The sequence below is a fragment of the Chelonoidis abingdonii genome, chromosome 10 (assembly GCF_003597395.2).
Source record: "Chelonoidis abingdonii isolate Lonesome George chromosome 10, CheloAbing_2.0, whole genome shotgun sequence".
In the NCBI taxonomy this organism is placed as follows: domain Eukaryota; kingdom Metazoa; phylum Chordata; order Testudines; family Testudinidae; genus Chelonoidis; species Chelonoidis abingdonii.
In genome coordinates, this window is record NC_133778.1 from 67,610,820 (window position 1) to 67,633,303 (window position 22,484).

The following is a 22,484-nucleotide window of genomic DNA, read 5'->3' on the forward strand; positions in this document are numbered from 1 at the left end:
TGGTCCTGGGCTCTGAGTAACTTTGGTCACGGTTCAGTAAGACAAAAATGGTGCTTGGGTGTATTGCCAATGGCAAGACTGAAAGCAAAACATAAAATCTAATGAGAGGCATAAGTAGTGCATAGGCAGGAGGGAAATCCCATTGAGCAGTAGTGTGAAGCAAAAATGAAATCCACTCTTCTGCTGAAAAGCCCTGTATTACTAAAGATCCTTGCATTAATCAACTGGATTAGTGCATAGATGAGGTCATTACCTCAAAGAACTTAGTTTTCAAGGCAAGATCCTCAGCTGGTGTAAACTGAAGTTAGTGGAGCTACACAGTTTACATGAGCTGGAGATCGATCTTACCCTTGGAGTAGAGGCTTAATAGAGGAAACCTCCATAGACTAATAAAATGCAAACTTAAAAGTTAGAAATGGGAGTGTTCTGGCTCTGGAGGTTTTGTTTCAAGCAAAGGTGCAAAGGAAGGTGGTAGAGGAGGGGTGTGTGAGAACAAGGCAGTGGAAGGTAAGTTGGACTGCATAACATGTGGGCAGGGCTAGACTTTAACATTTTAAATAGATTCCAAACTGTATCAGAGAAGTTAGCTGTATCAGTAGCTGTACCGCAGAGGGACATGATAAATGTCACATTTATGATCCAAGAGGGGAGAAGGTAGCAGCAGTTATTGAGGATGAACTGCAAACATTCAATTCAAATACCTGTAAATCTTTTTTGCAGTATTCCATATAAGGGAGAAGAACTTAGTCACATCTCAAACAAAACCAGCTGCTCTGGTCTAGTCTGAGCTTGTACGAGGATCCATGAAACTCCATGGACTCACTGTAAAACCTGTTTTTCTAAGGCCTTTCCAGAGAAGTGCTTCCAGAGAGTTATTCCACTGAGCAATCGATCTTGCTCCTCTGGATTGAGTATTTGGGTTCCTTTTAGCACTTCAGCTCATATGTGACATCGCTGGGTCACTCTAGCCACCAGGAATGTGCTTTCTGAACACATCTCTTGTTCAAGCTGACTTAAATGGCATGGCACAGTTGGAGAATGGCCTCAAACTGAGGTGTTCTAAGGTGTTCTCCAGGGTGTGTGTGTGTGGGGCGGGGGGGACGGACATTTGATTCCTTAGTAAGCATCTAGCAAAGGAAATGTGCAAAGTTCATGATAGCTCCCTTCAGAAGGATATGAGCAAAGACATGAGCCAGTTGAGGATGCCTGCCTGACGGTTGATGGCTGTGATGCCTAGTTAATCTGTGGGGATGGAATCCGTGATGATGGGGTGTAGTAGTGTGGCTTTTATCAGGATGAGTTTCAGATGGTCACATGACTCTCACTACAGCATCACCACTTATAAGTAATCGGTGCTCATTTTGGATGTCTCGCATAAAACATTTATACCACACTGCCCAGTTGCGTGTTCTGTAGCTGCCGCATATATATTTAAGGCACTGCTAAAATAATTTCTGAGCATCTTTAAAAACATTGGGCCATATTTCCAGTGTCACTCAGTTAGCTTGCCTGTTAGGGTCATCCTCTTTAAATCCCTCTGCATGTAAAGCCCATTGCCTTAGTTGGATCTGGTCCCACTAAAACAGCTCTTCCTAGCTATCCCAGTAGGAAAGGAATTCTACATTTAGTGGATTTTAAAGCTGTGACTTTTTTTATTTATAGAAAAACTGTTACTGTCGCCGGGCAGAATAACTTTGGGGCACAGAAAGAGGAAATAATACTCTGACATCTTGAGGGTGGGTTTTTTTAATGATGGCTCTCTGAAGTTGCTGGCTTTTTGGATTGTTGGAATATGTCCTATGGGAAGTCAACAGGTGATCAGAGCCATGTGATACATTAATTGTAGCAAATTCCTTCATGTGTGATTAGACATGTAAACACTACACATTTGGATGGACTATACACCCTTGTGCCTCAGTGCATGAGGTAATTAGGAAGGCACTTCCCGATGGGTGGATTACCCCACAGTTTTCCACTACAGGATTGCTTGCATCTTTGTGTGAAGCATTTGGTAATGGCTGCTCTCAGATGGAACACTGGACTGACCAGTCTGCTGCTCCGATACAAGATGGCAATTCCTATGTTCCTAAGTCTTTTTGGAGGATAAGACCCAAAGAAACCCTGACACCAGGTCTTGACAGCTCAAATAAAGGAGGAAATGTCTCATTCTCAGCCATTGGTTTTAGGTGTAAACATAATCCAGTTTGTTTTCTTTAGCTGGATATGTCTTGTGTTTTTTAGGCTCATTAATCATTTGTTGCAAATTCATTTATGTGGTTTAGTTTGAGTTTTTTCTTTTCTTGCTTACTGTAGCTCTTGGAAGTCAACTGGGCAGGCCTGACCAACCTCCTAGATGCCCCAGGAATTAGGTGAGTGTTCAGTTCTCCTTTTTTTATTTTCTTTTTTATTCTTTTTTTTTAAGAAAGAGGTGGGGTGGGAGGGAGAATCATATAGAAATGAACCCTTTTCTTTAGAAACTGAGCCAAAGATTTTCAAGAACTATATCTTAGGGCTTCATACTGTTGTCCATAACAATAGTATCTAAACAATCTTGAAACTCTGAACTCAAAGCTCTATTGCAAGCATCAGAATTGCTTTTCTACCATTTCCTCACGTTTGATGCTCATGATAGAAGTATTATGGCTAGCCAAATCTCCCGTGAAAAGTCAGAAAAGACTCTGAGGCCATAACAAGAGCTACAGTTACAAAGCTGGCCTTTCTTTCTACACCTGCAAGAATTATTTTGCATTGATAGTTTATAATGAGATCTCCAGAGTTAAGGGATTTGCATACTGTACTTATTTTGAGGTGGCTTATATTTGTGCACCTATCTGGGGCATTGTGTACTCTATTGTAGTTTTATTAATCATGGAATCTATTTTTAAATCAACAACAAAATCCAAAATGGCAGAAATCCCCTTGCTTTTCCCACAACGGGTTATAGACTCCTCAGATTCCTAAAAGAAACACAGCAAAGTTGCCCCAGCCCTTCCCAAATGCGTATTGGGTTGATTGTTTATATTTAAGTTTCACAGTGAATGTGCATCTCTCTGTATTTGGCTCCACTACTCTGGATTTTTCAAGCTAGTCATCAGGAACAACGATGAATTTCCTGCTTCTGAGGTGGTTGTTTTTTTTCAGCCTAAGCAGAAAACTGTTCAAGTCACATGGAAAGAAAAAGTAACTTACCAATTTGGTTACTTGCAAGTCATTATTTTTAAACTAAAAACGATTTTTAGGGGCTGCTTTTCTATCTCCTGCTGCTGAAAAAGGCTTAGGACCAGATGCAGATACTCTTGTGCATGTTGAATAGCTGCTTACTCCACTGAATCAAATGGGACTGTGCTGCTACTCAACATGAGCAAAGGTATCCAAGCCTTGCGATGTACGGTGGCAGAGAGCTCCCATTGAGGCCAGAGCAGCTGTATGCCCTGGGAGGAGATGTCCTTTTTAACTTGGGAACTAATCTTCTTTTTCCTTTCCGATGCAAATTCTCTTAACTGTTGCAGGAAAGGGCTGTACATACTGCACACTTACAAGCAATAGTTCATTTGGCTTACTGCAAAATGCTGGAGCCTGACTGCTTCATTCCTTCCTACTTCCCTTATAGTGGCTTAAATTTAGAAAAAACTCTGATCATGAAAGCCTTATGAACAAATACGCTTGGATGTGAAACACGCTTAAAGACTGGTTGAACCAGAACTCTTCCTTTAAATGACTCTGATTTATGGGGAAGAGTAAAGAATTATGAAATCGTACCTAGTCACTTATTTGTTAAAAGCTACACTTAGTTGGATTCAGGTCCATGTCAAAATTCACATGATTTCATAACCTTTCTGTTGATGGGGGTTTGGGCAGGAAATCACTGTCCTGTCATCAGACTGTCTGTGAGCTCTGCATTTGTATTGGGCAGGGCATGGGATTTCAGCCTTCTAGTCTGGTCAGACTGTGCACTGTGACCAGATCATGGAATAGCCTTATCCAGCATATTCCTGTTCTTGCTAGTGCTTTGCTCAGCAATGAGATGAGGTGGAGAGGGAGTGACTGGTTTGTTTGTTTGTTTTTCCCCCTTAATGGTGTCCTGCCCTGTAGATACAGACTTGCTCATACCAAATCGCTGTTCATTGAGAACACTTCATTCACCATTTGTAAGTGGAGAGCACTAGAATGTGTGTTTCCTACACACTTCTGGCTATGTGGAGGTAGGTCAAGTGCCTGTTCTGCAGATACAGCAATAGAGGGCCAAGTAATGAGGCTAGAACTGAAAGATCAAAAAAGCATTGATTTTACTGCATTTCATACATTCCATAGGGTTTAAGGCCAGATCATTCCAGTCTAACCTGTATATCACAGGCTATTAAACTTCACCCAGGTACCCCTATACTGAACCCAATAACTGTGGCTAAAGCATATCTTCCAGAAAGGCATCCAGTCTTGATGTGAAGGCCTCACAACATAGAGACTCCACCATTTCCCTTGATAGTTTTGTTCCAATGGGTTATCATCTCACTGTTAAAAATGTGGGCCTTATTTCCCATTTGAATTTTTCTGGCTTCTTTTTCCAGACATTGGCTCTTAATCTATTAAAGAAACCCAGCAAATTCAGCTCGGATGATTGATTAGGAATAAATTACTTTGCTGTAGAGATGTACACATGAAATGAACAATTGCTGCTCCTTGAGTCTGTGGCTCCTGTGACTTGATGGGATGCAAAGGATCTTTGTGCTCAATAAAGATCACATGATCTCCCTGAAACCATTTATTTTAAAAGGTGATATAGAAAGGGGCGGGGGGAGTTTGTGCCTTTTTGTTTTAATATAATGTATAAAGACCAGAGTGCTTGGAGGGGACATTGTAGATTGGTCCATTGGTTAATCACCTCCTGGTTTTTTTAACTTGTCTGGCTTCAGCTTCCTATTTACAATAGTTTACTTTTTTTTAATTGCTCTTCAATAAATCTGGCTTGAGGAAAGGGAAGTACTGGAGTCAAGACTCCAATAATTTGCCTGCATTACAGAAAACAACCTCACAACTGGTTCCCTTTCTTGGCAGTCTTAGTAGAGAAGCTAAGGGGTGAATGGAAGCTGAATTGCCTAAAGGTGGCTATTCCAAGAGGGTATAGATTAAGGCAAGCTGGTGGAGAAAAGTGGGAGAAGCTCATATTACTGTACATGCAGTGCTTATTCTGGGAATACAAGGAGGAATACAAGTCTCCAGGACTGTCAATCCAACAACTTTCAACATAAGGATAAGATGGGATCAAATTATATACATAGAGGCTCTAACTAAAAAGCACAGGAGTACTTGTGGCACCTTAGAGACTAACAAATTCATTTCAGCATAAGCTTTCGTGGGCTACAGCTCACTTCTTCAGATGCATACTCTAAAGTTACCAATGACCTCAGGTATGGATTCAAGGTCAGAAATTGTCATTTTATGCTGATGTGAAGTTGTCACCCCTTGTTTTAGTTCTCCAAAGTTGTGGAAACACTATGAACGTGTGTATTCCTGAGATAGTGCAAAAGAGACCCCAGATTTGAACCCTCTTGTTCCCCCGTCCATCTCATCCTGCCTCATCTTTTGTATCCTTGTATCTTTAGTCTTCTAAGGTCAAATTTCCAGCCAGCTTTTGTAACTGAAAGATTTGGATGCGTCGCACTGCAGTTGTACATGCAAATAGCCACTTGTATGCACAGTTCTGGATTTGCACATCCAACTCAGTTATGCATGTGCAAACATAAATTTTGTGCCCTTGCATGTGGACAGATGGATGAGCAAGATCACAGATTAGGACTGAAATCTTGGTTCTTTCCTCCTTTGAGAGTTGAAGGCATTCTCTTTCAAGGTATGGAGAAGGCAGAATGATAACATTTGCAGTGTCTTTTGTAATTGAAATCGTGACTTATTTGTGTTTTTGTTTTAAATTTTCCCTTCAGTTTAATGTCAGACACGATAATCCAAGACCTGATTGCTGCCCGGCTGGTGTTACCAAACAGAATCACAATTCCACTGAAAAAGAACATGAAAATTTCCCACCTGCGATTCCCTATCCCATATGTGAGTGTTTTCTGAGCTGGATGATGTAATATATTGACACACAATCAGCTGACTACGCTGTACGCTAAGACGTGGAGGAGGGGGGAAAAATGCATTAACCTGCAAAAATGCATTAACACAACTCATCAACCTCTAAACTGTGGGAACTAGGATTGTTGACGTGACCCCAGTTGATATTGTCCACCTATCAAAACTGGTTAAAGCATGATAGTGGGTATCTGTTCAGATTGAAAATACAAGTTACTGCAATACTGAACTGTGGTGCAGTGCCCCAACTTTAGGGGAAAGCCTGCTCATACCGTGTATAATACCAACCAATATCTCTCTCCCAATCATGTCTATTAAAACTGAATGAAGTCAGCTCAAATGTGTGTAGGAGAAATCTGAGCAAATGATGCTAAAGATGCTGGATACTGAATGCTGTGACAGTAGTAGTTGATAGGCAAATACCTCTATCTTGAGTATTTCTAGTGCACCCATCACAATGGTGGCTAGGTACTCTTAATCTCTGACCCCACACTGAGTTTATATTGCAGCAATATCTTCTACATTGGGGGTAGTCAGTAGGTGGACTGTGGGCCAATCTGGGCTGCCAGATGCTTTTGAATGGATCCTGAAGTCTTTTTATTTACAGTACTTATCATTATTGTTGCGGTTTTTATTATTTTTTCTGTGGAGGATGGACCTTGACTATACCTATTAACCAAGAAATTTGGATCTTGACAAAAAAAATAGACTACCCATGTTCTACATACTCTCTGAAGAGCAGAACAAGACTATCCCCAGTAGTTTTAATGTACAATAGCAGATACTGGCCAGAAGTTCCTCTTGGTCTTTGTATATCCTGTATATATAATACATAAGGCTTGTTTAAGAGATTAATCAGTGATCTCCCTTACCAAGTGAAAGCTTTGGGTTAATGAAGGAATATGATGAATCTTCAATTTGTGCTTGATTTGTATGCTAACCCAGCAATTCCTTCATTAATAATGAAAGAGCTTAAACAACAGGTAGGAAGGCATAAAATCATAAATCTTTTTACTAAATAAAATATCTTACAAAAATTCATCCAAAACATCGTCAAATGCAAATCTCTCTCTTAAATATACTATAAGTATTCTAGATATTGGGGAAAATGAGGGGAAAAATGGATAGGTGTCCGTTTTCCACCTATGTTTAATCACCAAATGGAAGTTGAATGGCCACCTCTGCAACAGCTAATCAAAAATATCATACCATCATGCCTTTCCAGTGGATGCTATTTTTTGTCCTTTCAGGCTCTGGCCCTGTGGGAGAGGAGCCCTTCCGAAGAGGTCTGAGCATGCTCAGTTCCCTATGCAGGATCAGGTCCTTACTTACAATTGTGTAGTGTAATGTCAACCGGAGACCTTTCCTGCCCAACTATAACCATATGAAGATAGCCTATGTTAGATTGTGCCTCAATAGAAACTGCTCTCTTCTAAGTAAATGAAATTACACATTAAAGATGTTTCCTGTTTTAAATCTCAGTTATGTAGAATGTTCTGCATCAAAATACCATAGCAGCCTTGCTTCAATGAAATTGAAACCAACACTTGAAATAGCTATTTTAAGAGGCAGCGTATTGAAATTATCAAGAGGCCTGTGTTTTCATGTTGATCTACGATGCCTTATTTTGTTCAGGGAGTAGTCAGAGTGCATCTGCTAGAAGCTGAAAACCTTGTCCAGAAAGACCACTTCCGGGGGAAGTCTGACCCTTATGCTATTCTTCGAGTTGGCTTGGTGCAGTTCCGAAGCAAGACCATTCAACGAAATCTTAATCCCATCTGGAATGAAATGTCTGAGGTATAGACTCTATTGATCTTTCTAATCATATGAAGTTGTAATGTTTGTCTGTATATGTGGCTTATACTTGGTTTGGGCACTTTTTCTTCTTTCAATAAGTGCTTGGAAGATATTGGGGGACACGCTTTTTTTCTTTTAGAAGTAGAGAAAGTAAGCAAGGGGATAGCCATTTTAGCCTTGATTCTGACCAACAGGGAGGAATGGGAAGCGAATCTAAAGATGGAAGGCAATTTTGAGCGTAATCATGAAGTGATAGATTTCATAATCCTGAGGCAAGGAAGGAGTGAGGAGAACAAAATAAGGACACTGGACTTCATAAAAATCAGACTTTAACAGACTCAGAAAATGGGTAGGTAAGGTCCTCTGGGAAGAAAATCTAAGGGGAAAAGATGTTCAGGAGAGCTGGCAGTTTCTTAAGGAACAGAATTAAAGGCACAACCGCAGACTGTCCCGATGTGAAGAAAAGACCGCAAGAATAGTAAGATGCCAATATATGGCTCCATCAGGAGCTCTTTAATGACATGAAAATTGAAAAGGAATCCTACAAAAAAATTGGAAACATGGACAAATTGCTAAGTCTGAGTACAATGAGTAGCATAAGTAGGCAGGGACAAAATGAGAGAGGCTAAGGCACAAAATGGGTTACAGCTAGCCAGGGCCACAGAAGGCAGTAAGAGGTTGTATTAGTATGTTAGGAGCAAGAGAGACAACACGAAGTGTAGGTCGTCTATTGAGCAGGGAAGGAGAGCTAATAACCGGTGCCCTCAAGAATGCTGAGGTGTTTAATGCCCATTTTGTTTCTCTTCACTAAAAAGGTTAGTGGTGACCACATACTCATACAATTAATAGTATCAATGAGAGAGGTGGAATGCAAGCCAACACAGGGGAAGAACATGGTAGACTATCTTGAAAAAATAGATGTATTCAAGTGAGCCGGGCTTGATGACATTCATCCTAGGGTACTTAACGAACTAGCTGAACCAGTCTCAATTATCTCTGCAAATTCATAGAGGACTGGAGAAGGGCAAACATATGACAGGTACTAAAGAGGATCCAGGGTATTTTATAGACCAGTCAGCCTAACTTTGATACCTGGAAGGATACTGGAACAAATTATTAGACAATCAGTTTCTAAGAACCTAGATGATGATGATAGTGTTGTAAGGAATAGCCAGTATGGATTTGTCAAGAACAAACCATGCCAAACCAAGTTTTCTTCTTTCCCCTTTTGACCTATTGGATAAGGGGAAGCAGTAAATGTGATATATCTTGATTTTTTAGAAAGTTTTTTGACACAGTTCCATATGACATTTTTCTAAGCAAACTAGGGAAATGTGTTCTAGATTAAATTACTACAAAGTGGGTGCACAACTGGTTGAAAAATGGTACTCAGAGTAGTTATCAATGGCTTGCTCTCATACTGGGAGGGCATATCTAGTGGGGTCCTGCAGGGGTCAGTCCTGGGTCTGGTACTAACCAATATTTTCATTAATCACTTGGACAATGGAGTAGAGAGTATTTTATAAAATCTCCAGATGACACCAAGCTGGGAAGGGTTGTGAGCACTTTAGAGGACAGGATCTGAATACAAAATAAACTTGACAAATTGGAGAATTGGTCTGTAATCAGCAAGATGAAATTCAATAAACACAAGTGCAAAGTACTTCCCCCTGGAAAGGAAAAATCAAATGCACAACTACAAAATGGGGAATAACTAGTTTGATAACAGTCCTGTAGAAAAGGATCTAGGGATTATAGTAAACTTCAAATCGAATAAGTCCATGTGCTAGTTGTGAAACCTAATATTCTGGAATGTTTTAACAAGAGTGTTGTATCTAATACATGGGAGGTAATTGTCCTGCTCTACTTAGCACTGGTGAGGCCTCAGCTGTAGTACTGTGTCCAAATCTGGGCACCACACTTTTAAAAAATGTGGACAAATTGGAGAGAGTCATAGAAGAGCAATGAAAATAATAAAAGGTTTAGAAAACCTGACCTATGATGAAAGGTTAAAAAAAAATTGGGCATGTTACATCTTCAGAAAAGATGACGAGGGGTGGAGGGAATCCTGATAATCATCTTCAAATATGTTAAGGTCTGTTACAAAGAGGATGAGGATCAGTTGTTGGTGTTCACTGAAGGTAGGATAAGAAACAATGGGTTTAATCTGCAGGGAGATTTTAGAAAGGGGAAAACTTTCTAACTATAGGGGTAGTTGAGCTCTGTAATAGGTTTCAAAGTGAGGTTGTGGGATCTAAGTTGCTGGAGATTTTAAAGAATATATTAGGCAAACACCTGTCAGGGATGCTTTAGATTTACTTGGTCCTGCCTCAGTGCATGGGGTTGGTCTTGCTGATTTCTCAAGTTCCCTTCCAGCTCTACATTTCTATGATTCTGTGATTTCTCCCTTGCCTAATTGTATTGGAACTGACAGACTATTTTTATGTTACCAACTGAACTGACAAGTTAACTTGTACACCTCTACCTTGATATAACGCTGTCCTCGGGAGCCAAAAATTCTTACTGCGTTATAGGTGAACTTGCTTTGATCCACCAGAGTGCACAGTCCCGCACCCCTGGAGCACTGCTTTACCACGTTATATCTGAATTCCTGTTGTATCGAGTCGCGTTATACCGAGGTAGAGGTGTATCTTCAGAACCTGTTAATCAAACGAGCAGATGTTTGCCCTGCAAACTTGACCCTGGCACCTGAACTGACATATAAGTTTTCAAGCTGATCTATGTATGAGGATTTTAGACAAGATGCAAACAGATCATGCTTATGCTGACCCTGCATTAGCATATATATAATATATAATTTCCTCAATATATCCTGGGAAGTACTCCATTCTTGTCAATAACCTGAGGCTTTTAATGTGGCATGAGAATATTTGTATGTCTATAAATCCTATGACGTTCTCTCTTTCTCTTCTCCTTTTTCCTCCCCACTATTCTCTTCTCGCCCCCTCCCTCCCCCACAGTTTGTTGTTCATGAAGTGCCTGGTCAGGACTTAGAAGTGGACTTGTATGATGAAGATCCAGATAAAGATGACTTTCTGGGCAGGTGAGGCACATAATTTCCTATTTTTGTCTTTTCAATAGTATGTGGGTTTTTTGTTTTTGTTTTTAAAGCAATCCCCTGTAATAATAAAGGCATAGATAGTTCAGTGGTGGTTGCTCAGTGAGATGTACACCTTATGAGAAACATAGCTGCTTCTTGCAAAAGAACCTTGGTGGGGTGGAGCCTTCCTCCTCTAGGTTTCTAGTTCTAATCCATCCCAGACTAATCATGATGAAGTCTCTACATTTGGATGCTGTCTGATCATTGATGTATGTAAAACAAATGTGATGCTCTCAGTCAGGTTCCTAATAGAGAGGGGTCCTGGTCATAAAAACAACCACTCTAGTTGGCACTTTTTTTTTGCCTTCCTAGAAGAGACTAAGAATCTGAAATTACCTGAAACCTGAGCTCTGCCAGCCAGGACTGAAGGTCAAACTGGCATTGCTACTTCATGAGTTGTACCTATCCTGTGGATGGACAGGATTGTCAACATGGCATTCTTAGATAGCAGCACATTAGGGGAAGCTTTGCAGAAGACAACTGAGAGAAACCAAAACCCACCTACATAAATACAGTATATCAGAGCTGGCTTCTTAAGAAGAGGTGCTTTTACATTTTTATACTTCAAAACATACTACACAATTTGCCACCACCCAAAAATGGGATGTGACCAAGACCGAAAATAAAGTGTTTGTGTTAATTTTGATGGAATGAATGGGCCCAAAGAGTTAAAGATCTTAACATGAGCCTGTCCCTGTCCAACATGAAATAAAGTTTGGGGTTTGGTATACAGACTTTGGCCTGCTTACAACCATAGTGCAAACACCATTAAAAATCTTTTTAACCTTTTACTGAAGATACTGAGAGAAAAATCATTAAAGCACTCGAAATGGAAAGTATTTAACTAAGGGTTTTTTTTAACATCCTGTGTGTGTGTGTTCGTTCTCTCTACAAACTGTCAAGAGAGAGAACCCCTCCCCCCCCCACACACACATTTGACAGTATTAAAAATATGTCCTTTTAGGAAAAAGAGCAAGTCAGTTGACATGGGCTGGATCCCATTTCCTAGAAGGCAAAACAAGGGTCACGCATGCACACACATTACCCCCCCACCACCACCACCTTGTATCAAAAAGAAGATACCTCTTTGTATCTGGTGTTGACTTTCTCACTGCTGGAGAAATGCAGACAAGGCACACAATCCTTTTATTAGCCACTCTGAGACCTTGCAAACATGCATCAGACTGTTTAGGACCTTGCCGTTAGCTGGCTTTCTGGTCACATGTTTACGGCAGTGTTGCAAAATGCAGTTGTGGCCAGCTAAGCCAGACTGTCCTGAGACAGGAAGAAAAAGGAGTGAGGAGAGAGAGAAGAAATAAGGTGGGGAAAGAACAGAACAGTGTGTCACTGTCGGACAGAAGGACAGCCTCAGGTGGTAGTTGGTATTTAGCCAGAGCCAGCGGAAGTGGCAATGTCATCTGGGCTTCTCTCTCTGGTACAGTCTGTGTCAGCACATCTCTTTAGAAAATCCCGGGGTCCCAGGAGAAACTGGGGATGGCAGCTCTGATGGCAGAGCTTACTGCAGTGGTTGCTGGCAAGAGTTTCTTGCTCTACTTAGAATTTCTGATGATGTAACCCAATCTAAGGCATTCAAATACGGTAAAAAGACAACAATGGATGTGTTTGGGACATGCTTTAAGGATGCCACAAACACTACTTCCACTGCAAATGATATGGAAATCACCTAGAAAGAGGGTAACCTAGAGAAACATATGCAGAACAAGAGACAGAGAGAGAAGCCAAATCCATCAACATGACACTCAAAAGTCCGAAACAGTCCAGCAAAAGACCAAAATAAATCGTGGAAACTGGTGAACATTCTATACGCCTGAGGGTGGTAGACATAGGCACCGACTTCCACTCTGTCCCATGGGTGCTTGACTTCTTCCCCGGCCCCACGCTTGCACTACCCTCGCTCTGCTCTAATTCCACCCCCTTCCCCAAAGTCCCCACCATGCCTTTTCCCGCCCCGCCCCTACCCCGCCTCTCTCCACCTCCTCCCTTGAGCGTGCCGCTTCCCTGTTCCTCCCCCTCCCTCTTGTAAAGTCCTAAGCACTGCAAAACAGCTTTTAGGCAGGCAGGAAGCACTGGGAGGGAGGGTAGGGGGAGCTAGCCCGCCTGTGGGTGCGGAGCACTCGTTAACTTTTTCCCCATGGGTCCTCCAGCCCCCCAGCACCCATGGGTCAGCACCTATGGTGATGGAGGAGAAAGGAAAAGATGGTGACTTCCAGTTCCATCCACACTCTTCTTGTTTACCAGGCATGATCTTAAGAGTCCTTGAATTCTATAAACAGGCCTTTGTTTGTAATAATTCAGTCTCTCCCATTTTCCCATCAATATTTGTTCTAGTGTGACATTTTATCAACTTTCACTTACAGTTGAGCTCACAATTAAAGTATATTTGTAGGCCCAATTATTTACTACTGAGGGATGCACAAATTTATTCATGCAGGAAACTTAACATTGAGGGATTAATTTCCTTAGTCCAAATAATTGTCTCTAAACTTTTTTTTAAATGTGGTTGGTGGGTTTTTTTTATTGTGATGCAAATAACTCTGAGCACGAAGTGATTCCTAAAATGAGGGACACTTGAGTGGTATGTTTCAAAGGTCCCTTCAGATGTGTGTTGTAAGCATTTCCACAAGGAGAAGACTCATAAAAGCCAAACACGTTCAGTTACACATGCTGAGGGTAATGTGTAGCTTTTGTTCTATACATGGATTCCATTATAGATCTGTCTGGTGAAATATTCATCTCTTGTCCATTAATTATAATATGCTGTTCGCCAAAACATGCAATGAATTTTGTGACATGTTCATTTTTTGTCTTGCAGCTTACTTATAAGCCTTGCTGATGTAATGAATGATGGAATTGTTGATGAGGTAAAAGTTTGTCTGTTTCCAAATGTTACAACATGGACCTTGCACATTCCCTGATGTTTCTGCACACTTGCTGCTTGTTAGTTACTGTAACAATTTTATTACAGGAAAGTGACAGCTGGTTACTGTTGTTCATAAAATTTTAAATACCCAAAAGAATGGCTTTTCAGTTAAACTGGCAGTTTCTGCTAGCACAGTACAAACTCAAGTGCTATTTTGCATTTGTGTTGCATATGCATAGTGTATCCTGAGTGTGTGTTTGTACAAGTCTCTAAATAAATCTTAGTTAAAAATTTCTTCCTGAGCAAAGAGACAATAAATTATACTATAACGCTTTTGTTCTGCAATCAAGCACAATGTAGAGATTGCTGCCCCCCTCCCCGTTTCCAGTACTTACTCTTATTAGTATTGTTAGTTCCATATGATTTAGTATCTTATTTAATATGTTAGTATTTCAAGTCTTTGTTTCTAAATATGCTTAATTAGGTCAGTTTATGCATTAAAAAATTCAAGCTCAAAGTACAATTTAAATTGGCTCTTGTACATAATTCACAGTATGATTGTGCCACAGAATGTGTTTTTCTGCAAATAGTTCTCAGGTTGGTTTTTTTTTTATTCTCTTCACTTAGTGGTTTCCCTTAAGTAAGACTGCAAGCGGACACTTGCATTTAAAGCTCGAGTGGCTTTCATTAGTAACTGACCAAGAAAAACTACATGAGGTGAGATGTTTGTTTGTTTGTTTGTTTGTTTCAGGTATTCCAACATTATATATCAGTCTGATAGGCTCCTTTACAGAGTAATATGGCCCAGCTATGAACCAGAAGTAATCTACCTGGAGCTTATATTGGTTTGACGGTGCTTAGATGTGAACTTTCCCCAAGACTGAATTTGTTTGCATGAAGAGAGCTCATCTAATTCCTGATTAGCTGAAAATAAGGAAAATGATGCAACCCTTCTTACTTGTAAAAGAGCAGTAGCATTTGACAGCAGTGGCCCAATAATCTCTCTCTCCTTCCCGCTTCCTTCTTCCACCCCCAAATCACCACCGTATCTGAGCCCCTGTACGTAGCGTACACCAACTTCCAATAGTGAAACTAGTTCGGGGCTGTGGCTATAGAACGCTTTAGTGGTACTCTTTCAGTGGGCTAGTTTGTGTCGCTCTCATTTTTAAGTGTTCCCTCTTGCCCCAATTCAACTAAAGCATTTAACCACATGCTTAAGTTCCAGTGAAGTCAATGAGACTTTATAACTGGGCATGTCGATTTTCCTTTTTAAAAAAAAAAAAAGTATAAAGTTAAGCACATGCTTATGTCGCCCCTGAATGAGGGGTTCAGTTCTCCATTAAAGGCACTGCGTAGCACTGAGGTCATGACGTTGAAGACTTAAACCCTAATTGGCCACACTTTCACTCTGTGTTTTTTGAGAAGCTGAGTCACTTTGAACCTTTCAACTTCATTTTAAATTGAAGTTACAATTGTAATTAGAGACATGCTACACGTCTTAAAACTTCCATCACCACTGACTGGATTGACTAGATCATGTTATCTCACTAATGTGTATATTTTGTGCCTAACGTATTTAAATGGGCACGTCTCAGATCTGACAAAGAGAGCCATCTAGATAATGTGAACTGCAAATTGATAGGTGTACAAACATGGAGAACAGAACCTCACTGGCCCTGGGGCCATATAATGTCCTTACATTAATCTAAACCTTGATGACATGGCAATGATACAAGTCACTCCCGTCGTATTTGACTGTTGGAAACGTCCAGTTTCTCTCTAGTCACTTATTGCATCAGTCTCTAGTCATCTGACCTGAACAGCACTTGTCTTGAAACAAACATGTTCTGGAACATAATTTGTGCACCCAGATTCATAATGCCTCACCTCCACTCTGCTTTTGGGGTGCTGATCTAACTGTGTGAAACCATCTTGCTCCTATTGACTTCAATGACAAAACACACACTGATTTGAATAGGAGCAGGATTGGAGTGTACAGTGCTGTGGTTTCCGCTCGTGTGACCTCAATCATTTTTGAACAGTTAGATGTTGAGTTGCATGCCCCTAAATGCTAGGTTTTAGGAGCAAGCTGAAAAGCTGTTTAACACATGAGTTGCTAGACTGAAACAGGTACCTCATGCATTTGTGCTCTTGTGTGGTTATGTCCCTGATGAGTTCTGTTTTTGTTGCTTCACAGGATAAGAATGGTCTAGCCACGGCATTGTTAATAGTCTATTTGGACAGCGCTTGCAACCTTCCGGTAAGTACAGAAGTAACAAGCAGCCTATACTCCTAATTTAAAAAAAAAAAAAAAAGGGCAGCACTAACTTTTGGAAAATATATTTTCCACTGATACAGAAAAATCACTTTGAATACTCAAATGGTGAATATGATGCACAGAAGTTCAAAAACCAGAAATACCTCAAGGTAAATACATATATTTTCTCAATACCCCATAAGAACACATGCTGTATTACACAATATTTAACAGGTCGGGCTGGTGTCCACTAAAGGAAAACATTTCAACCATGTCAGGGATTGGAATCTCAATAACCATTGTTCTCTAAATCAGTGGGCCAGAGCCATCTCTGGTATAACTCCATTAGCTCCGTCAATGGATACAGCGTGCTGCTTTTCTGTGATTTTAATTCTGACACTGTGTAAGTGAGGGAATGTGAAACAATACAATACTCACCTACATTCTTAACCAAACAAACCCATCATCCTTACACAATAAGAGAATCCAGCCATTGGACTAATTCAGGGGAAGGTAACCTATGGCACGTGTGCTGAAGGCGGCACGCGAGTTGACTCCCCTGCCCGCCCCCCGTGGCACTCACACTGCCTGGGTCCTGGTCACTGGTCCGGGGAGATCTGCATTTTAATTTAATTCTTAAATGAAGCTTCTTAAACATTTTAAAAACCTTTTATTTACTTTACATACAACAGTAGTTTAGTTATATATTATAGACTTCTAGAAAGAGACCTTCTAAAAACATTAAAATGTATGACTGGCACATGAAACTTTCAATTAGAGTGAATAAACGAAGACTCGGCACACCACTTCTGAAAGGTTGCCGACCTTGGGACTAATTCCTACTCTCGTCTCCACTGCTCTAAGGCTTTCTACTCTTATGGTGTCCTTTCAGTTCAATCTCTGTAAACTTCCATCCTTCCAAAATGGGCTAACAGAACCTTCCTTTTTTCTCAGAAATGGTCACTGGCTTCCTGTCTCCTTTAGAATCTAGCACAATCCCTTTCTCTTAGTATTTGGAGGAGTTTCCAAAGCTACCCTACCATATTGAGCTCCTCCTTCTTTTCCCTTCCACTTATTCCCTGTACTTCTCAAATGTTTTGTGTGTCTGTAAAGCACGTACCTCTCTTGGCTTTCTGTAATCCGACCAAGACACATCTCTTCAACTACACCAGCTTGCTCTTTTTTCAAGCCAACTATACATCCATTCCACAAAATCTTGAGTTAATCCCGTTTGACTGGTTGAGCTCAGGTGTTCTGGATTACACAACATAGACTGTAAGATTTCTACATTACTGTGACCATTGGATTAAATCCTGCTTCCCTTCAGGGTCACTCCCATGCTATTTTTGTTGTCATTGTCATACACTTAGATGGGAAAGGAGAATTAAGTCTTATCATCTTCACCTACCCACCTTATTTTGGTCATTCCACAGTGGGCTGTAGATTCCCATTTTCTATGCTTTATTGCCTATACCAGTTTCTCAACAACCGGTCTGTGGACACGGAAGGCAGCAAGCTGGTGCCTGACAACAAGGTTCAGAAACACTGACCTATACCCCAATAAATGCGGGACTGTTGCACAGCCTTTCAGTATGAGTCCAAACAGGATCCTATGGGTTCTCCTCAGCATCAGGGAGAGGGTGCTGACACGAGGGATATATTGTTTCCTTAAGAGTACCATTGTAGGTTTTTGGGGTGGGAAACAATAGCCCATGGGGGCCTGTGTGGTGGTTTTGGGTTTGTTTGTTGTTTTTTTTTCTCCTCTTTGCTGGGGGCCCAGTGTTATCCATCCTGGGAAGGAACTAGACTCCATTGGGAAAGTGCATCTTGTCATGAAGCTTCAAGGGCTGGCACTCTGGCTGCATACACAATGAATCCAGATTCTAGGAAAATCCCCTCACTGGGACCTGAGCCTCACTGAATCGTGTGGGTAGCTGTATGAATGTGGGAATCTTTGCGGCTTTTTTTTCTCCCCACTTGTCTTCCCTCCCAAAAAACTCCTACGTTAATATCTGCCACCTGTTTATATCCAGAATGCACAACAGTTTGGCTTCAATCTGAAACTTGGATGGCAGGAGATCTAAATACGGTGTTTAAATTGTAGCAGCAGTAAGTAGCTCAGCAGCAAGGCGTGCAAATCCAAAACTTAAGTTACTTAAGAATGGTCCAGAATGTACCTTACATTTATGTTCAAACTAGCACATGATTTGGGTGATGGCGTCATACCATTTTTCATTCCTTGCTGCATATGCTGCCTTCCCCTGCAAACAGTTGCTCAGCTCATGTTGAACTGACACAGTTGGATAAGATGGTGCAAAAATATCTGAGCAATATCTGGTTCAAGGAGGTGGCCAGGCTACTTGCTGGTAACCATCCTCTTTGGGGGGGGGGAACCCCCAAAATACTGTCAAGATTTCTGTTAAATATTTAAAGTGGGATTTAGGAGAGCTGGCTGCATAATTCCTATTAATTTTAATGGAAATAGGTTGCCCAAATCTCAGCCTGAAAGTTTAAAGTTAGGGTTGCTTTTTTCCCCCCAGCTAAATATTGCAGATTAGCTAAAGCAGAAATGATTGCTGGCTGAAAATGACTAATAACTGTCTCCTCTCCTTCTTTTAAAAACAGAAGATGGACCGGGACCCTTCCTCCTACGTGCAGCTCACAGTGGGTAACAAAATTCAGAAAAGCAAGGTGAGCTGTTGAATCCTTCCATTTGTCTTAAAACATTACTTTTTACATGAAGCTATTTTTCCCAGGAACCCAACAGATACATGAAGCTATTTTTGATGCTTAGCTGGCTTAAAAAAAGTAACTTGTGAAAGTGACCCACCAGAGTTCTAGACATGAACACAGCTGTATGGCCTATAGATCACAAATGGAAGGACTGCACTACTTCAGGCATGGCTTTTGGTTTGTATTTCAAGTAAAGCTTGAATTTAGAGAGAGCAATTTATTTATTTTTTTTAGCGTCTGCTGTACAGACACATTTTATGTTGTGATTAACAGGTGACATGAGCCAATACAAGTGTGTTACCAGAACATAGTGGCTTACCAAATTCTTTCATTGTGTGGCTTGCGCCTAGGTAGTGTGGTCATCGCGTCGACCACATCCCTTCCCACTGATGTCAGGCTGGTATCTGTCCCTGTCATGAGAATTTATTCTCCTCTCTATTATATTTGAAACCAGTTCCCATCACAGTCTCTTTCCTTCACCCTCAGCCAAATTAAAATGAATCTCTTCTCACTCCCCTCCTGGATCGTTTTCCTCTTTACAATAAAAATCCACTTGCACTGAGTTCCTTCTCCTCAGTTAATCAGTTCTCACCTTGACAAACATTAATAAATACCTGCTCAAGTCAGTCCTTCCCATTAACTCCCTTTGACTTCCTGCCCTGCAGTCACTTTTATCAAATACATTTCTCTCACTTCCAGACAAACTGGAGTGAATCCTATTCCCTGTGCACACAAGCTCAGTTTGCCTGCACTGAAACTCAAATATTCTCCCGTTACATCAGTTCCAGCCACATGTACCCTCCACCAACGAAATTTGGTTTTACCCTAATCCTTGCCCCTTCAGATACCTGCAGCCCCTTCCCAGGTTCTCACTTCAGTCATCTTCCTCCTCTCTGCCCCAAACCAATTATCTCTTCTCAGGAGCATCAAAGGACTCCTCTCCCCCATCCCCAGCCAGTAGGCCCTTCTGGCAGTGCCCTTGGGGTCGGCAGAGGCAGTCTGTTTTATGGAACAGCCTCAGCAAAGGCCCTACTGGCAGTCCCAGCTCTCTTTGCTTCTGAAGTAGTCGCACACAAAGGGTTAGAACCTGCAACATCACATACAGACCACTGGGTGGGCTTCTGTGCTCTCCAGCCTGAGAATCTCTGCTTCAGCCTCTGTATCCTTCATTTCTACCTGCTGTACCCAGTGGAATTCAGTGCTGGTGACCATGGAAGCCACTTCCTGTTATGTGGGAGGTTCCATTTGGAAGCAACTAGTTTTTGCTTTTTATTTTGAAAGGATGAGAAGAATCCTGACATTGCAGGTTATGGGAACGCTAGTAGAGCCGATTATAACCCGACTGACCTGTCTTGGCACTCGCTTGTTCTGGCTTTGCCAGCCAGAGACCGTGTTTCTGTGCGCTTGTCTGACCTGGGGATTGCACTGTCTTTATGGCTTGGATGTAGCATCATTTGGATAAAACAACGGCAACAGAGAGATTTCCAATCCTACATCATTGTCCTATGTCTGTGTATAAATTCTAATAAACACTTGGACAAGAACAAAAAGCTAAAATACCACAATCCTCTTCTTTCTACAGACCTGCAAGTTCAGTAAAGATCCTGTGTGGGGCCAGGCTTTCACGTTCTTCGTCCATAGTGCTCAGTCCCAGTCACTTCATTTGGAGGTGAAAACGAGTTTTTCCTTTGCCTTCTCTGAATTCATAGTCTTTGCCTGTTTACAGTGGATGTGATGCAGCTTTGATTCAGCTTCATTCCTCTACATGCCTGCTGGGATTTGTGTTTGAGCTGGAACACTCTTTGGACTGTGTGCTCCCTTTAGAGGGAGGAGGACTGAAGGATTAAATGAATTCTCCAGCCCCTGCAAAAATCTCTGCCAGTTCTACTACTATGGGGGTCTCCCCAGTCACAGAGATGCATGGGATTTGCCCTTAAAATACATCAATTGGTTGTGCTTTCTGGAATGTTGGCATGGCCTGTCTGAATGTATCCATAATCAATAGTAGGCCCTACAATAGACAAACGCCTTCTTTCCACATTTTGGTCTGTTAAGCTATTCCAAACATCTAGCTTTGCTGTATACATAATACATACCTTCTTGCCTTCTAACAAAAACCTCTTCTTTCCAGATAAAAGATAAGGAGCGAGAGAATGCGCTGGGAACCTTGGTTGTATCTCTCTCCCACTTGCTAAAGGATTCTGAGATGACTCTTGATCAGAAATTTCAGCTGGATCATTCTGGTTTAGACAGTTTTATTAAGATGAAACTTGTGTTGCGGGTATGTTGTTCCTCTTTCATATACCTTTTTTACTTTGATTCCCCAGAAGAAGCCTGAATGTCACTGAAATCTCTACTCCATGGCCTGTCTAGATACGTTTTTTAAAATCTGTACATCCCAACAAATAATGCAACATAACTGCTACCAGTTATGAAAAGGTATGCTCAGATTTAACCGGAACTCAACAAACTACACAAATCGGTCCTGAAGAATAACACCCAAACTAAACTGATGGTATTTCCTAACTTAGTCATTGCCAACAAATACAAGAACTACATCAGATTCAACCCATGAACTGTATGTGCCCTACCCAATAGAATAGGATTTTTATTTTAGCAAACTGTTGCTGAGTGTTTTCCTAAATATACACACTACTTATTTTACCATTTAACTGCAAGACTAGGGTGCAAAATGATGTGGCAGTGGTAGCTATCCTACAGTTAAGATTGAAGCTAGCTTCTCATTGGAAGCCTGATTTCTCCCCCTTACTTCCCCTAAAAGAAACTGGGCCCTCTGAAACTTGGTATGCTGCATTTCATCCCAGTTAGTATGTATGTGTGGTGTCCTCTTCTCACCATTTTCCTCACCACCGCCACCCCTGGGAAGATTTGGTAAAAGTCAAGAGTTTTTTTTTAAAGATATTTGTTTTTTAAAAAATAATCTACAGTTAGGCTGCTAAAATGAATATTTAAACACCTAAATAAGTGACCTGATTTCAAAAGTGCTGAACACCCAGGAGCCCCAGTGGCAGTTCAGGCCTTTTATATAAGTGGCCTAAACCTGCCTTCAGTAACCTAACCCTAAACGCGTCCTCTCCCTGCCCCTATATTGGCCATAGTGTTTTGAACATTTTTTCCTGACCTTTGTTAGGAAAGGTGACCAGCAGGAATCAGCTGCTATGATGCTAGGTAGGTACACACACATGCACAGCAAGTGATTCGTCCCTACCCCAAAGAGCTTCCAATTTCAATAGAGAAAATTGGAAGTAGATTCCCATTTTCCAGATGGGGGAACAGAGTCACAAAAACATTGGAATAATCAATGTCTCATAGGGAGTCTGGATAGCAGAGCTGGGATTAGAACCCAGTTTTAGTTGCGGTTCAGCACCTTTAGTACAAAATCATCCCTTTACTTGCATAGAGAGAGAAGGGATGAAATTGGGGAGCGGTGACGGGGTGTAATCTAATGAGAGTAACTTCCTAGAGTTTGGCAAGTGTTCCAAGGGCAGCAGTGAAAGCCCCATTCCTAGGAGTTCTTAGATATAATATGTGCTATGAAACACAATCATGGGCTGGCAGAAGATGGTCTAGGACGGGTTGGCAACCTATGG

At 41.2% G+C, this 22,484-nt stretch overlaps 1 protein-coding gene across 1 annotated transcript in view; it reads left to right on the forward strand.

Moving 5' to 3' along the window:
• ESYT3 (extended synaptotagmin 3) overlaps positions 1-22,484 on the forward strand; it is a 64,374-nt gene that overhangs the window by 33,479 nt on the left and 8,411 nt on the right. Inside the window, exons 7-17 of the mRNA XM_032794007.2 lie at positions 2,314-2,369; positions 5,937-6,057; positions 7,720-7,881; positions 10,863-10,945; positions 13,836-13,884; positions 14,511-14,600; positions 16,081-16,143; positions 16,242-16,310; positions 18,766-18,831; positions 20,456-20,542; positions 21,005-21,154. Of these exons, the coding sequence (XP_032649898.1) occupies positions 2,314-2,369; positions 5,937-6,057; positions 7,720-7,881; positions 10,863-10,945; positions 13,836-13,884; positions 14,511-14,600; positions 16,081-16,143; positions 16,242-16,310; positions 18,766-18,831; positions 20,456-20,542; positions 21,005-21,154 (996 nt within the window). The remainder of the gene's footprint in view (positions 1-2,313; positions 2,370-5,936; positions 6,058-7,719; positions 7,882-10,862; positions 10,946-13,835; positions 13,885-14,510; positions 14,601-16,080; positions 16,144-16,241; positions 16,311-18,765; positions 18,832-20,455; positions 20,543-21,004; positions 21,155-22,484) is intronic.